Source organism: Epinephelus lanceolatus, chromosome 1 (assembly GCF_041903045.1).
Source record: "Epinephelus lanceolatus isolate andai-2023 chromosome 1, ASM4190304v1, whole genome shotgun sequence".
In the NCBI taxonomy this organism is placed as follows: Eukaryota; Metazoa; Chordata; class Actinopteri; order Perciformes; family Serranidae; genus Epinephelus; species Epinephelus lanceolatus.
In genome coordinates, this window is record NC_135734.1 from 27,043,387 (window position 1) to 27,058,106 (window position 14,720).

The following is a 14,720-nucleotide window of genomic DNA, read 5'->3' on the forward strand; positions in this document are numbered from 1 at the left end:
ATAAGACTAGCAGTTTAATTTAAACAAATAAAGTGTGTATCTTCCAATGTTACAGTCCTTTAAGTACAAAATTCATATCAAAGACTACAAAAAAGAAAAGAAAAATACAGAGCTGGGGGAGTCAGGTAATATTCCGATAAAAAAACTCTGAATTTCTGAGATTAATGTTGTAAATTTAGGAGATAAAAACTTGGATATTATTTGAGAATAAAGTGGAAAATTTTCAAGAAAATACAAACATAAAACGGTGTGCATTAATCACCTTTTTACAGTACATCCTGAAATCTGAAAATGATGTGTCAACTCAGTCTAAAAATAATAAGCCAATGTTCACTCACACAGAACACAAACCCCACTTTCTTGTGTGAAAGTCCTGTGATTGACCCATTCATCCACCACAACGTCATCCCTGTGTAGATGCTGTCATGTATAGGGATAGACCGATATGGATTTTTTAGGGCCGATGCCGATACCGATCTTTTTCCATCACCCTTAGCCGATGACCGATTATGGACTGCCGATTTTCTTGAGCCGATATTTGGGGCCGATACTGCTTTTGCTCCCTCAATTTACATCAAAAAAATGACACAATGATAACAAATATTACAGGTCTCAAGTTTAAAATAAGAAACATTTATTGAACAGTAAAAAATACTAAAACAAGATGGAAAGTTGAGGTAGAACAGGTAGAATATTATTATTATTATTATTATTATTATACATTCAAATAAAAAAAAGAGTTCAGTGCTCTTAAATCTTCCAGTAATATCTTTATAAAATAAACAAATATTTAAGCTGAAGCATAAATAAAACAATAACTACTGTACACAGTAGGATTCAACAGCTTTGTTCAACTTAACCACATACTTTCAAATGAAAAAAAGTGCCAGGGAAAAATAAATCCGCGAACCCTCGCGCGTATCGGCCGATGCCGATGCAAGTAAAAAACTCAAATATCGGTCCGATATATCGGCCGGCCGATGTATCGGTCTATCCTTAGTCATGTATTACAGTACATTTCCTGACTTTCTGGCAGTAAATGAGTGAGTTTCTTCTCATAATTTTACCACTTAAATCTTAGAAATTCGGAGGGATTAAAATCAGAATATTATAATATTTTTTCTTTTTTTGACCTACAGCAACCTTAATACGCCATGGCACAAACGTGTAACTTTGAAAGATAAGTATTTGATTTGGTCAACTCATGCTGATAAGGTCAAATATTACTAAAATAATATACTATAAAGTATGAACCTATGATATGAACCTATAATATACAGTAAAGAGATATAGTTTTACAGTTTCTGTGACAAAAATGTGGGTGCCTCTTTCTAAAGAGGCATACAAAGGGTTTTTGATGGTTAATGATGCTTTATATAGATCATGTATAAGCCATTAATGAGAATAAAGTTTGACTTATTGTTGCCAGGTTGTAAAAAAAACTCCCTTTGGCTGGTGTGTCTGTGACATCATTGGTTATTGTCTAACACTTGCAAACGGCAGATGGCTTAAAAACAGTTACTGGTGGCTAATCGGAAAACCCTAACAGAAACCATTCATTAATGGATTACTAACATTTGTAACTGTGGACTTTAAAAGAGAATATGAAGCAGTATCAAAATGTTCTTACTCTGACTTGTTGAGGGCCAGTCCAGTCCAGTAGGCCTCCAGTGGAGCAGTGACCACAGCATCAAATAACACCTCCTGGATCAGCTCTCTGTCACCTGCAGACCCCAAACATCCATCTCATAGTAACCACCACTTCCTTTGTTTATTGTATTCACACTTCATATAATAATTAGAACTTGAGCAAAGATAAAACAGGCTCTGTATTGTCTAAATTGTGTGACTCAGATGTCTCTTACATTTGAGGTGTTGTCTGCGGCCCGTCATGAAGAGCTTGATGGCTTGAATCTGTGTCAGGTGACGGTGCTCATGCTGCTCCTCTGTGTTGCAGTAAGTCCTGTGGTCCAAACAGAGCCACAACTGTTACATCACAGGCCTCAGCATCCCCGATGAACACAGAGGGATAACCTACATAACGCATGAACGCCCGCTCCCATAACCCCAGTGTTACCATTCATCTGCCAGGGCGACATCTGGCTGTTCCAGATCACGGAGCCCTGAAAAACACAAGTCAGTAACGCTTCAGCAATGCCAGCCTGGGTAGACAGATACAATAAGCCCTCCAAAAAAGGCAAGTCAGAGTGACACGCATCTCACTGTATTACAGGCCTCTGTTAACAGAGTAGATGACAGAGTTGAAGTGACATACCAGTTTCAACTGATACATTTCCTCTGAAGAAGTACTTTCCATGACCTCTGGAGAGAGCCACTCCGACACTGGTGACACAAACAGAGGAGAGAGTCAACCTTTAAGTGTAACCGGGACATAAACTGACAGAAAGTCATTTAGGGAATGCAATGAAACCTTTCTTCCACCTGAATGGTGTTCCTTTGATGTCAGTGTAGTAATAGTCATTGTGCATCTTCAGGACACGCCTCTAAAAGAGCAGAAGAAGAAGTGCAGATGAAATTTACTCCTTGAGTTGAGAGACAACAGAGAGAACAACCCTCATCTGATAGGGAGACACTAAACATCTTTATCTGCAGCCTCACCCCTCTATCCACCGTCTTCTTCACCTCCATAGAGAAAGTCCCTGTCCTCCTGTTCACCATCGCATTGCGTAGCTTAAAGATAAAGCACACAAAGACACATAGAGGAGAGAGGTTGAGGCAGGGTTACAGCAGCCTGTACGTGGCTGCCATTTTACTGCAATACTGAAAACAGAGATGTACCTTAATGATTATTTAATGGGTTAATTTGAAATAATAGATAATTTACTGGACAAGCTGATGAACGTGCAATCCACTGACATCGTGAAATTAAGGCATAGTGTCAGTTGCATTCATACAATGGTGTATGCAAGCAGCAAGCTAATGCCGAAGTGCCAAGAACTGCAGTTCCTTGAACAGCCACTTGAGGCTGGCTCCAAAAGTGAGTCAATCCCGATAGACCTCCATGTTATAACGTCCAACTTCACAGCAGAAATAAACATGTTTACAGCCTGGAACAAAAATTGGTTTTGGTCTCTACAGCTAATTTCAACATTCATGATGACTGTACAAGGGGTGAATTTTTATATAATGCACTTATTAAAATTTTATAAAGGCTTGAAGTTATGCATAATTATGGGCCGGGGCCACTTTGAGAGAAAGGTGAGTATCGTCTGTTGAGAAGCCACTACAGCAAAACGTTCATAAGTTAACATAACCACGGTGTAACCATAGACTATTAAATAATGGACATAGCCACCGTGAAATCACCCATTGGTTGTGGACTCCCATCTTGAAGCCTCACATTAGGCATTTCAGCCACCGCTATCTTGCCAGCCTCAAATAGCCATTCAAGGAACCGCAGTTTTTGGCACTTCCATATTGGCTTCATTTTTCAGCCCCGGTTGCTGCTTGGGTGTAACCACAGATTCAGCCTCAGGATAGGCGTAGCCATTAACTACCTGTCGCTATGTTCATTAAAGTTAATTGTAATGTTTTCATTGCTTAAAAAAGTCTTGTTCCACGTATGTTTGTACTAAAAGACCTTCTAAGGAGTCAAATGATTCGTTTTTCTGGAAAGTTTTGTTTTAATGATTTTAAGGCTGTTTTTGGTAACAAAAATAACATTAGCATGATGACAGTTGACCATAGCTGTAAATGCACCATGCTGACAAAGCTAGCAGCTACACCAACATATAGTGTTTTATATTGTACACTGAAGAATGACTTTGTTTTCCCATAACACTGGATTTTTAGGAAGATTAACACGTACAGCATCATCTTTGTCTTCCCACTCCACCTCAGAGAGATCCACGCTGCTGTAGTTGGGCTTCCTCCTCTTCTGACCGTCCTGATACTGCACAGAGGAACACAATATACACAGTTTAATGTTCCATTTTGTGTAGTTTTATTTTGAGAAATCACAGCTTAAACATGTCTGCTGCTCTAGCCTGACCCAAATGTGAAATCTGCATGTGACACATAATTTTCAAATTTATGAGTTTGATGTCAAAGAAACTTCTCTGTTCTGAAAAGCTCCACTGTAATCTGTCTTTTGTGTCTCAATGTCAGCATGAGAACTCCTGTGTGCTCTTATTTATCAAGCCTTGTTAAGGAGGTTTTGCTGTGTAATTATTTAACAAATCGTCTGTGAAATTAACACTGTCAGGTAAATTAAAAATGATTAATATGATTGATAGGAAACCCACACTCAAACAAGTCTACATCGATGCATTAAACTGTACATGTCAAACTCGGCTACTGTATGTCGTGTGGTCCACAAGAAACAACAAGTCAATGACTACAACCACAGCACAGTTTGAGCCACGAAGAGACACTCACAAAAAACCAACACAGACCAGCACACACACACAGTTGCACAGAGAGGGATAGCACTAACACTGGCACACACAGATCCACTAGCACAGCCATAGCTCCTGAGGAACCAGCAGTCCCAGGGCGAGTGGCTGTGGTCTCTGCCAGCGAGTGTTAAGTTACCTCTGGGAAATCTCAGGCCAGCCAGCCCTATGAGTGGCCTTTATCCCTGCATGCATACATCAAAGGAAAAGGTGGGGATTACAGACTATACGAGCCCATTTAGCCTCCTAACAGGATATCACATTTGTCTCTGTGTGCCCTCATTAACAGAGGCTTTCACTTCATCATTTCCGTTATGTACACAATTGCATGGACAAAACAAAAAAAGGAAAAACAGGGTAAAGTCAGGGAATGCTATCAGACTCTTCTGGCGTAAAAGTAATGTTAAGAAACTGAGTTACCAAAGGCCTGAGGTCCGGGTGAGTCAGGATGTAGCCGTTGTTTGTGATAGCAAATGCGTACCCATGGATTCCTAACTGGAGACACAAGATGAGACACACGAGGAAGAAATTTAGAAAAAAAAATGCATATTAATATATTCACTTATTCAAAGTTAGTGAGCAGCTGATTGTACCATATGTTTAGGGATGAGCTTCATCAGCTCCTGCAGAGGGATGTCTGTTCCTACGACCCCCAACAGAATACCCTGGTTCTTCTGCATGAAGAGATTCAAAACACACATACACAACTTTAGATGGAAACTGCATAACGGTGGAAGAAGTGCTCAGATCCTACTGTATTAAAAACACCAACACCACAATGTAAAGATACAGCATTATAAGTAAAAGTCCTGAATTCAAAGTCCTACTTAAGTAAAAGAACATAAGTATTATCAGCAAAATGTACATGAACTATTGAAAGATAAAGTACTTGTTACATAAAGAAATGTACCGTGTCACTGATGTTATTATATATGATGATCAATGTGTAGCTAGTTTTTATATACAGCTACGTAGTTTGTTTCAACATAAGGGACGGGCCCCTTCAAAGGCCTTCTAAGGCCTTCCTGTGATTTCTTTTGTGAAATATTAAATAACTGTATCTCTCTGGGCCTCAAACAGTTATTTAAAGGTACATTATGCAGGATTGTATAATGGATCTACAATGTACAGACTAATACAAAACTAATCCCTCCCTATCTGAAGATGTCTGCCAATATTTTTATTTATTCTTATTATTATTATTTTGCTGTGTTTATGACGTTCCTGGGCACAGCGTGCAGGTGAGGTTGTGACTTAATTGTGCAGGACAACCACTGCTCCGCCTGGCTAAATCTTGGCAAGCTGCTGGAGACATTAATGAGTGCAAACTGGTAGAAAAGATTTTTGCACATTTACATCTTTGCAGAAGTACATGCAGCAATGTTTCCTACCACAGAGGTCAGTACCTTATAAGGAGGCAATGATCACCAGCACACATGCAAGAGGAAGCTATTAAAATCACAGACAGAGCATCGGAAAAACGCAAATATAGTGAGGTAAAACACCAAGCGGACAAATCTGGGGTCGGCTTTCACTTTTACTTTCACTGACGATATTGTTAACAAACAGCAGCTGACAATTCCTGCATAGTATACGAGAAGTTTGGAGAGCAAATGTCACTTTGGTAGAGCTGCAAACAACTCATCTACATCTGACATATATGACAAGAAGTCCAAACAGGATTTATTTCTAAGGAGTCACAAGCCAAACAGGTTGGGAGCCCTTCATTTATTCTTAAATTTATTAAGCTTATCATGATCTTCTTTTGCGTAAAATCTTAATCTGAAAAGTAACCAGTAAAGAATAGCTGCTAAATAAATGTAGAAATGTAAAACATGAGATGTAGTGAAGAAACAAACTGACAGTGCACAGTGCTTGAGTAAATGCACAAAATTAATTTCTGCCATCACGTGAGTCAGTGACTGTCACTCACTCACCGTTTCATTCTTTGTGCTGAAGACAGGCATGGCGACTGTAGTCATCAGACTTGGGCCTGCTTTTTCATTCAACTGAAAAAAAAAAAGTAATTTATAACTGTTGAATGCTGCTATTTTATCCCACTGAGAGGACTGTCAGCAAGTTCTCTGATCAGGTGTGTAAGCATCAGTCAAAAGCAAAAACTGCTCAGAGAAAGAAACACATTTAAACTGTGTTATTATTCCTGCAGAGCCTGAAAGTTTACTCAGCATTTCTTAATCGGTGCATCTCACACAGTCTGAACAATAAGCAGCGCAGTTGCACATACTGTATATTACACTGCTTATGTTTTCAACCTGAGCTGACAAACTGAGGCTCCAAAAATGTGTGTCCTTCTACTACTACTGCAACTGCTGCAGAATAATACAATAATTTTATTCCTACATAAAACTTCACTATTTGGCAGAATCATACTTACCATGTAAAATTTTAAAGAAGTAGAATGGCTGCCATGGAAATGCTTAAATGTTACCGGCTGAAAAACCTTTTTTTTCCCCCCAGTACAGTAACAAATTACCAGTGCAAAGGAAGCTTAAATGACATGAAATTCAATTAAAATTCCCAGATAGGAAAGAGAGGAGCGTGAGTTATTCAGCGGGGAAGAACAGCTTCAGGATTGACAATAACTGAGCCAAAGGTGGCCACAACATTAAGTTGTGGAGAAGACAAAAGAAGGTCTCGCTAGATCAGACACAGAATTAATTAAAAACAGCATCCAAATCATTTCCTGCAGAATCATCCTGGTTGCAGCCCTTCTGTCATCAAACCTGGACCATGTGAGTCTCATGTGAGGCTCGAAGGAGAAGACGAGGTCGGTTCAGTAGGATGAAGGCTGACATAATTAAGCACATGAGCCCAGTTAAAGTAGGTCTGTTATTCCCTCACCTCGTGAGTCGACACAGCTGAGGGTGCCTATGTCCCTGTGTGTGTGTGTGTATGTGTGTGTGTTTTGATGTTCATTTGTGTATGTGCATGCATATGAAGCAAACGAGCTGTGAACTGCAGTGTGTACTATCTCACTTGACAAAATGAAGAATGGCGGGTCCTTAAATTCATCACAACACACAATGGAAGTTGAAACTGGACTGCTTCAGTCTACACACACACACACACACACACACACACACACACACACACACACACACAGGTAAAGCCACGGACACCTAGCCCCCCTTCCCCCTCTCCCTCCTCCCTCTCCCTTCTCTCTCTCCCTTCTCTCTCTCTCCCTCTCCGTGTCTTGGTCTCCCCTCCAATGTCAGTTTTATTATGGGCTTTAGGAGATAAAATGCAATGATCCACAGAATGATGAATGGTGTGTCTGAGGCTGAGATACAAGAGCACACACTCCAGAGGACAATCTCCTAACCCTTCTGTGTGTGTGTGTGTGTGTGTGTGTGTGTGTTTCAGTGTGTGCATGCTCATTGTCTCCATATTGGAGAGAAGTACAATAAATGCTCTTCTATTGCTCCTGTCCCTCAGAGGAGAGAGCCTCTCCTCACTTAGACTTCCTGGGAAATATTAAAGCATAATGTTGAAAAATAGGGACAATAATCAGTTTTTATACTCTCTCAATGTGCACTGAACAAATAAATGATTGGATGTGCAGGAATTTTCTTCAGTTAAACAAAGAAAAAACTCAGGCAACTGTTTTTGGAGTCAAGGAGGAACAATGAAAAGTCAGCGCTCAATTTCAACTGGCAATGTTCAAAACTTAAGACAAAGCCAGAGATCTTGGAGTAGTCATGGACTCAGATTTGAATTTCAACAGCCACATTAAGACAATTACAAAGTCAGTCTACTATCGCCTTAAAGATAAAATGTGCAGGATTTACCTAAGAAACAATGTATAGACCCAAACAGAAATAATCCCTCTGAATTATTACTTATGACCCAGTGTCAGTGTAACTCTGACCTCTTCCTGTATTGTCTTATTTTCGCCTTATTTTCTGTGTTCAGGACGTTTATGGGCATGTGTCCACACAGCGCTCAGGTGAAGCCTGGGTTTTATAAACATAAAAAAAAAAGTAGCCACCAGGTGCCTGACCGTAAGCAGCAGGCATCAAAGAGACAGAGCACCCCCCAAAAATAAAAATAAAAATACAGAAAGGATAAACAGGGTTGGCTCTTACTTTCATTTTCGCTTGAGAGTGTGTTACAAACAGTAACCAACAATCCTTCATGGTGCACCTTTAAGAATATATCAAGGATAAAATGACTTGTGTCTCAGCAGGATTTGGAAAAACTTGTCCATGCATTCATCTTCAGTAGACTCCACTACTCTAACAGTGTTTACACAGGTCTCCCTAAAAAAATCGATTGGACAGCTGCAGATGATTCAGAACGCTGCTGCTCGAATCTTCACTCAGACTAAATAAAGTGGATCACATCACTCCAGTTGTGAGGTCCTTACACTGGCTTCCTGTCTGTCAGAGAATTGATCACAAAAATCTACTGTTGGTTTGCAAAACACTGAATGTTTTAGAGCTAAATGACATTTCCAATGGAGCATCTTGACCTCTCTGGTCTTGTGGGACAGGTCTGCTTTGTGTCCCCAGAGTCAAGACTAAACATACAGAGGCAACGTTCAGTTTTCATGCAGGTCCACTAAAACTAGAATATCAATGCTGACATTTTTTTCTGAGTCACTGCCTTTATTAAATATTAATTTCTTACATCGACTGCGCTGTAACTTTTATTCTTGTATTTTATACTTGTCTTGTTTTATTTTCGGTTGTCTTTTATTTTCTTCTCTCTTGGCTCTTTAATGACTGTTTTTAATTGTGTTTAAATGTCTTTTGTGTTTCTTTTGCTCTCTGTAAAGCACTTTGAATTGCCCTGTTGCAGAAATGTGCTATATAAATAAACTTGCTTTGCCTCAGGTCGTTTATACAAAATGACTCAAATTTGCTGCATCCCAGTGGAAACCTTTTATTCCCTGCCCATGATCCCCTCTCTGATGCTAGTTCAGAACTACCTCCCATCTGGTTGATGCTTTTATATGAACATGATTCTACCTGAGAGCACATACAGACCAGATCACATGTGGATATTTACCTTATGAGCCTGGGAAAGCTGCAATGAAAGAAGAGACACATAAAGATTGAATCGTCCAGTGAATTAAAGCCTTCACATTGTGCACTGACTTTGTGGACACAGATGTACGACGGGGGGTGGGGGATCCATGCAGATTAATGAAGCTCATAATGATGAATCATTCCAGCGGCATGAAGAGTAATGATGAGAAAGCAGACCCACACATGTGCACACTTACTGTACGGTGCACAGTAACACAATCTAACACAAACTACTGCCTCAAAATGTGGAATCAAAGCACGTACAATCACAGCAGGTCATGATTCTGCTTCACCCTCACTCACAGCACTGTCCACGTAAGCTTCCGTCCACACTGTGTCGTGCTCGTGATCGATGACCTTCGGGCGGCTCATAACGTGAAGATACCTCATCACGTTCTCCTGAACATCTGCTAAGGTGGAGATCTGACTGAAGTATCCTGCAATTAAACGCAAACATATTAAAGTGGAAAGACACAAGTATTTTGCTTTAACTTATCTTCATGAGGTAAATGTTGATTGCACGATGTAATGACAACAGAATAATGACACCATTTGCATTTAGATCAGCTCCCTATAAGCCTCTCTTTCACTATGCCATGCAGTCTGCCGGCGGGTACGATCTCCTGGGAAACTGAAGGCTTTTTTTATGACACAAAGGAAGTGCGCCAATCTGATAGCTATCAGCAGCTACCCCCAGTTACTAAAGAGCATCAGTGTCTGTTTAAGCTCACAACATTGTGTAATAAGTTTGCCTGTCTATTGCATTACATGTTTATTTACTTTGCTCTGACAGTAATTTAGTTTGTCTCGCCGAAGTGATGTCATCACAGCTGTCGTGTTATAACGAGTCGGCAACATGAGGTTTAGTTTCAGTTTCGTCTGCTGTGGTTGATCAGAAGATGACAGTGTTTTTCCTCTCCTGTTTTTGCCATTCACCTTACTACTACTTTTGTTTATTGCTGTGTGTGCGCTGTTATTTATGATTAAAACTCAGATATTAGTGTGATTATTTCCTTGGTTCTGAGGAAACAGAAAGTGATCCAGTTGCTTTTGCGACCAACAATACTACCGCTTGGGTGGAGTGGTCTTTTTCCACAGGAAAAAGCCTCATTAACCCTAAAATGAGCTGGCACAGCATTCATATCTTCCAGTATGTCAATCAGCAAACAGGGCAGCAGCTAGGATTTTAGAAATACTGTCCACAGCTCAGTCACCAGGAGAAAATGTTAACATTTCACGTTTCTGCAAACCACAAATATGATGCATTTGTACATTTCATTCTTATCATATCAAGGTTTCTAGAGTTATATAGTATAGGAGCTGACTTTGTCATAGGGAGATGGACATCGCTGCATTTCCAGCTGGGATAGTGTCACCAAACATGTTTTTATCAAAAATATTTGTATTCAGTTTTTACATGTTTACACAATGTATATTCAAAACAGGTATCAAACTTAACAACGCATATATATGATGAGAAACAAAGCATAAAAACCAATCACAATCCTGCCCATTCCACTAACCCCAAAGATCAGCTGGTATATCGTCAGTAGTAAGGTTCTCGATCTCGTTAATAGTACAAAAATGACAGATGAGCTGAAAGTCAGGCCTAATGTCAAAAGAGAGGAGGAGATATGCCTATGAAAGTGGCAGGTTCAGAATAATGGAGTATCTTAACAGAGTATACACTAACAGAAAACAACAAGAACAAGACACAAACACAAAATCCTCACTTTAACTGAAAGCTCTGGAAGTATTTCAGAGAGGCGGCCCTCACCTTTTGGAATTTTTTATCTGAGTTACAATTTGAGCAGCAAATCTCTTTAAAATTAAGGCTGGACATAAAGTCCCTCATCCACTGGTTATGGATGGGCAGGGACATCCCTCCATCTGATTGGCCCGTCTGGCCAGTAGAGAGGCAAACACTTAATGTGTGTTAAGCTAAAAAACGATCTTTTCCTAACCATAACAAAGTGGTTTTGTGCCTCAACATAACCACACATTAAGCACAGTGTTGTTGAAACATAAAGAAACGTACAGTTTCAACGTATCTGCCTCATAATAATGGATAAATGTAACGTATCCAGGTTGGTAACTGGGTTGGTGTCCAAGTTCTACCATTGCACCCATTTACAAAACGTAGTTTTTTCTGCTGATGTCCCTGACATAACTGCACTGTACTGAAGCACTATGGAAACAGGTTTCCGGTGGTTCAGCTCCCAGTGACACAGGAGCCATTGACTTGTGCCAGCTCCTGCTGTTGCTGACAATGCTTCATATGAGACATGTAAGGTTACTCCACAGTGGGGGTCTGTATAGGGAAGGATGTTTGGGGCTTGTCTCCCCCACAGTCCCTCTGTGATCTGTTTTCCTGCCTGTGACTTTCCCTTCCAGAGGGCACTCATCCAGAGCGTTGACACGTGGGAGCCATCAGCAGCGAGCAGCCAAGGGGGAGACACTCTGACAGGAAGAGGGATTAGAGCGGATTGACCTCTGACCCCCCCAAGTGCCACTTCATTGCCTCTTGGCAGAAAGAATCTGAGCCAGCACACATACACATGCATGCACGCACACAAATACACATACACGGCCAAACCACACGGATACCCGCGCATCCTCCACCATCATTGCAGAATCACCACATCAGCTCGTACTCGACACTCTGACATGAAGCTGTCTTGAGATGTTTTTATCAAAAAGTCCCAAACCTTTGTTGGCACAAGCCATCCATTTGAGGTTATCAGCAAACGCAGACTCTCGTCCAATCAGGTACGGGAATATTCGCACCTGTGCAGAGGACACATAGATGTCGACAGTTTCAAAGATGGAAGGATTAAAAAAAACATGCAAAGTGAAGTGTCTCCTTAGCACTTTATCTTCCTGCCCTGATTCTATCAGGCTTTGGAGCAAGAAGGAGCTGCATGTTTTTACATCCTCACGAGGAAACACTAAACCTTAAACTGATTTTCCGGCTCTTTCTTTTCATTCTTCACCTTTTCTGTCCATCTTTGTCTTTTTTTCAGTTTGCACTCTGCAGTTAAATTTAGTTAATTTTCTTTTGTTGGGGGTTTGGCACGAGGGCATGTTCCACTGTCCTTTTAAAGCACGCTGTGTGACACTTTGCCAAACCTGCACGGCTCATTGGCTCCAGATGCTTTGCTAAGCACGAAGCATATAGAAAACACTGAATGGCTGCCATATAGCAGCCCTGAGGCTGTGTGAGGGGGGGATGGGGTACCCTGCCAAACACTGCCCTGTACCCTGCCAAACACTGCCAACACACATATGCTTGATAGGACTGAACAAAAGCCCCTGAGCTGTTGTTTTTATTGCTTTGTGAGTGGCACAGCAGTCCATTTCATTTCAATTGCATTTAGGTCTTACAAAGGGAGGCTAACAAAAGATTTAAAAGCCATTGTTGAGTCCAGGAAGAAATGTGGAGAGGGAGCACAGCCGTGTGGGGGCGAGGACCAGCGCCTTTGAGACTGAGCTGCTTGTACTGTACTAAAAGCAGTTAATTTCTCATGTTTTATTCCACTTGGGGATATATACTGCGCTGTAATGTATCAACACATTGAAAAACAGCACATTGACATGGTTTGTACATTACAAAGTTATAAGTGGTAATGAAGTAAAAACGAAAGCATGCCTCAGAAAGTCATGACAGGCGCTCCAGCTGGCATGAAGTATTAAAATGTACATTTATCCCTGCTGGGAGAAAAAGTGCAGAGCAAACAGAAAATCCTGAAAAAGTACATGAGTAACATTGAAAATCAAACACCGTGAGGAACAGAGGAGAGAGGGGGAAAAAAGAGACAGGCTCACCTTTCTTTCTGGCCAATTGTACTTCTCAAAAACGTCATCATACATTTCAGTCGCCCCGTCGGTCACCAGCATTATGGCCTGGCTGCACAAACTGCCGTGTCCAGTGTGATTAAACTGCAGAAAGAGAGGAAACACAGGACGACATAGATTAAAAAGCCAGTTAATCTACGTGTAGTTATTTAATTTCTAATTACTTAAATCTATTTAACCAGAAAAAAGCCTCATCATGATTAAACATCTCCTTTAGAGGAGTGTCCTGGACAAGACAGGCAGCAGCACATTAAAGTTTCAGACATACAGCGTAGAGTGAACAGAGCCGTCTGTTTCCACTGTATATGATGATGATGATGTCGGATATGGCAGCTGTGCAGCCATCAGTCAATAAAAACACAGATAATGTCTTGGTAAATAAACCTGAGGAGCCTGGTACACTTTATTCTGATGCCAGAAGATGCATCGCAGTAATTAAGCGGTTTATTGACCTGTAGCAGAGAGAATCTGGAGACGGAGAGGAGGATGTAGTGACACGATCGTGGGATGAAAACTGCTGAGCGCTGCTACTCTCACTTCACACAGGCTGAGCATCAGGAGGCCCTCACAACTCTCTTGTTGTTAGGAAGTTATGTTCATGTCTGACAACTGCTTCACCACTGCAATATAGTTTGTTTTGTCTTAAAAGTTTGTATTGGTTAGGCACGTGTATGTGCATGACACAATACATTTCTAAAGTCTATTAATAAATGTTTGATTAGAATCTATAATTTTCATGGTCAATGACAGGAAATAAACTCTAAAGTAAGTTAGACATCAGTAAGATTTTAACTTAATGTGAATTGTTTTGCTCAAAATAGATTTTTTTTCACAGAATCAATTTTGAATATAGAAAAAGAACATGTTAATGTTATTAATGATATTAATTAGGTGGGCTAAAACAGTGGTTTTCATATAGTGTGCCACAGCACACTGGTGTATCATGATGCAAATCCAGGTGTGCCGTGGTATTTTTTGATAACCACACATTATTATTGCAATATTCAACTGGGCCTATACAAAAAGCTATGAATGAATTTTTAATTGACTGTATCAGTATGTTGTGTGCTCCCATTTCCTAAAAAAGAGGGAAACTCTAGCTAAAATGTAATATAAAAAAAGCCTTCTAGGGGAACCTATTTGTCGCCGTTCACACAGTGTGTGACACATCTAAAGCCCTGATTGGCAGCTGGTGTGAGGGATGAAAACATAAAAAGAGAAGTGAGTAGGACAATGGATCACTTTAATGTACTAATGTACTTTAATGTAATGTTTGATTGGTATTTGGTGTTTTGCCTTGCTATATTAGCACCCATTATGATGACTGCTGCTCATGGTCTGGAATGTGGTTGCTGCCTTTTTGTAAAGGTCCAGCTTCACTTGAGTGCTGGGGTTACAA

The 14,720-nt window shown here is 40.4% G+C and overlaps 1 protein-coding gene across 1 annotated transcript in view; it reads right to left on the reverse strand.

The window, feature by feature from the left end:
• The window catches only part of LOC117257249 (voltage-dependent calcium channel subunit alpha-2/delta-3-like), a 44,375-nt gene that overhangs the window by 8,115 nt on the left and 21,540 nt on the right, over window positions 1–14,720 (reverse strand). The window contains exons 13-26 of the mRNA XM_078168469.1: window positions 13,292–13,405; window positions 12,175–12,253; window positions 9,770–9,903; window positions 9,447–9,464; window positions 6,353–6,424; window positions 5,009–5,089; window positions 4,836–4,910; window positions 3,830–3,913; window positions 2,620–2,691; window positions 2,443–2,504; window positions 2,276–2,343; window positions 2,078–2,123; window positions 1,866–1,963; window positions 1,631–1,724 (exon numbers count right to left, since the gene is read on the reverse strand). Coding sequence (XP_078024595.1) covers window positions 1,631–1,724; window positions 1,866–1,963; window positions 2,078–2,123; window positions 2,276–2,343; window positions 2,443–2,504; window positions 2,620–2,691; window positions 3,830–3,913; window positions 4,836–4,910; window positions 5,009–5,089; window positions 6,353–6,424; window positions 9,447–9,464; window positions 9,770–9,903; window positions 12,175–12,253; window positions 13,292–13,405 — 1,097 coding nt within the window. The remainder of the gene's footprint in view (window positions 1–1,630; window positions 1,725–1,865; window positions 1,964–2,077; window positions 2,124–2,275; window positions 2,344–2,442; window positions 2,505–2,619; window positions 2,692–3,829; window positions 3,914–4,835; window positions 4,911–5,008; window positions 5,090–6,352; window positions 6,425–9,446; window positions 9,465–9,769; window positions 9,904–12,174; window positions 12,254–13,291; window positions 13,406–14,720) is intronic.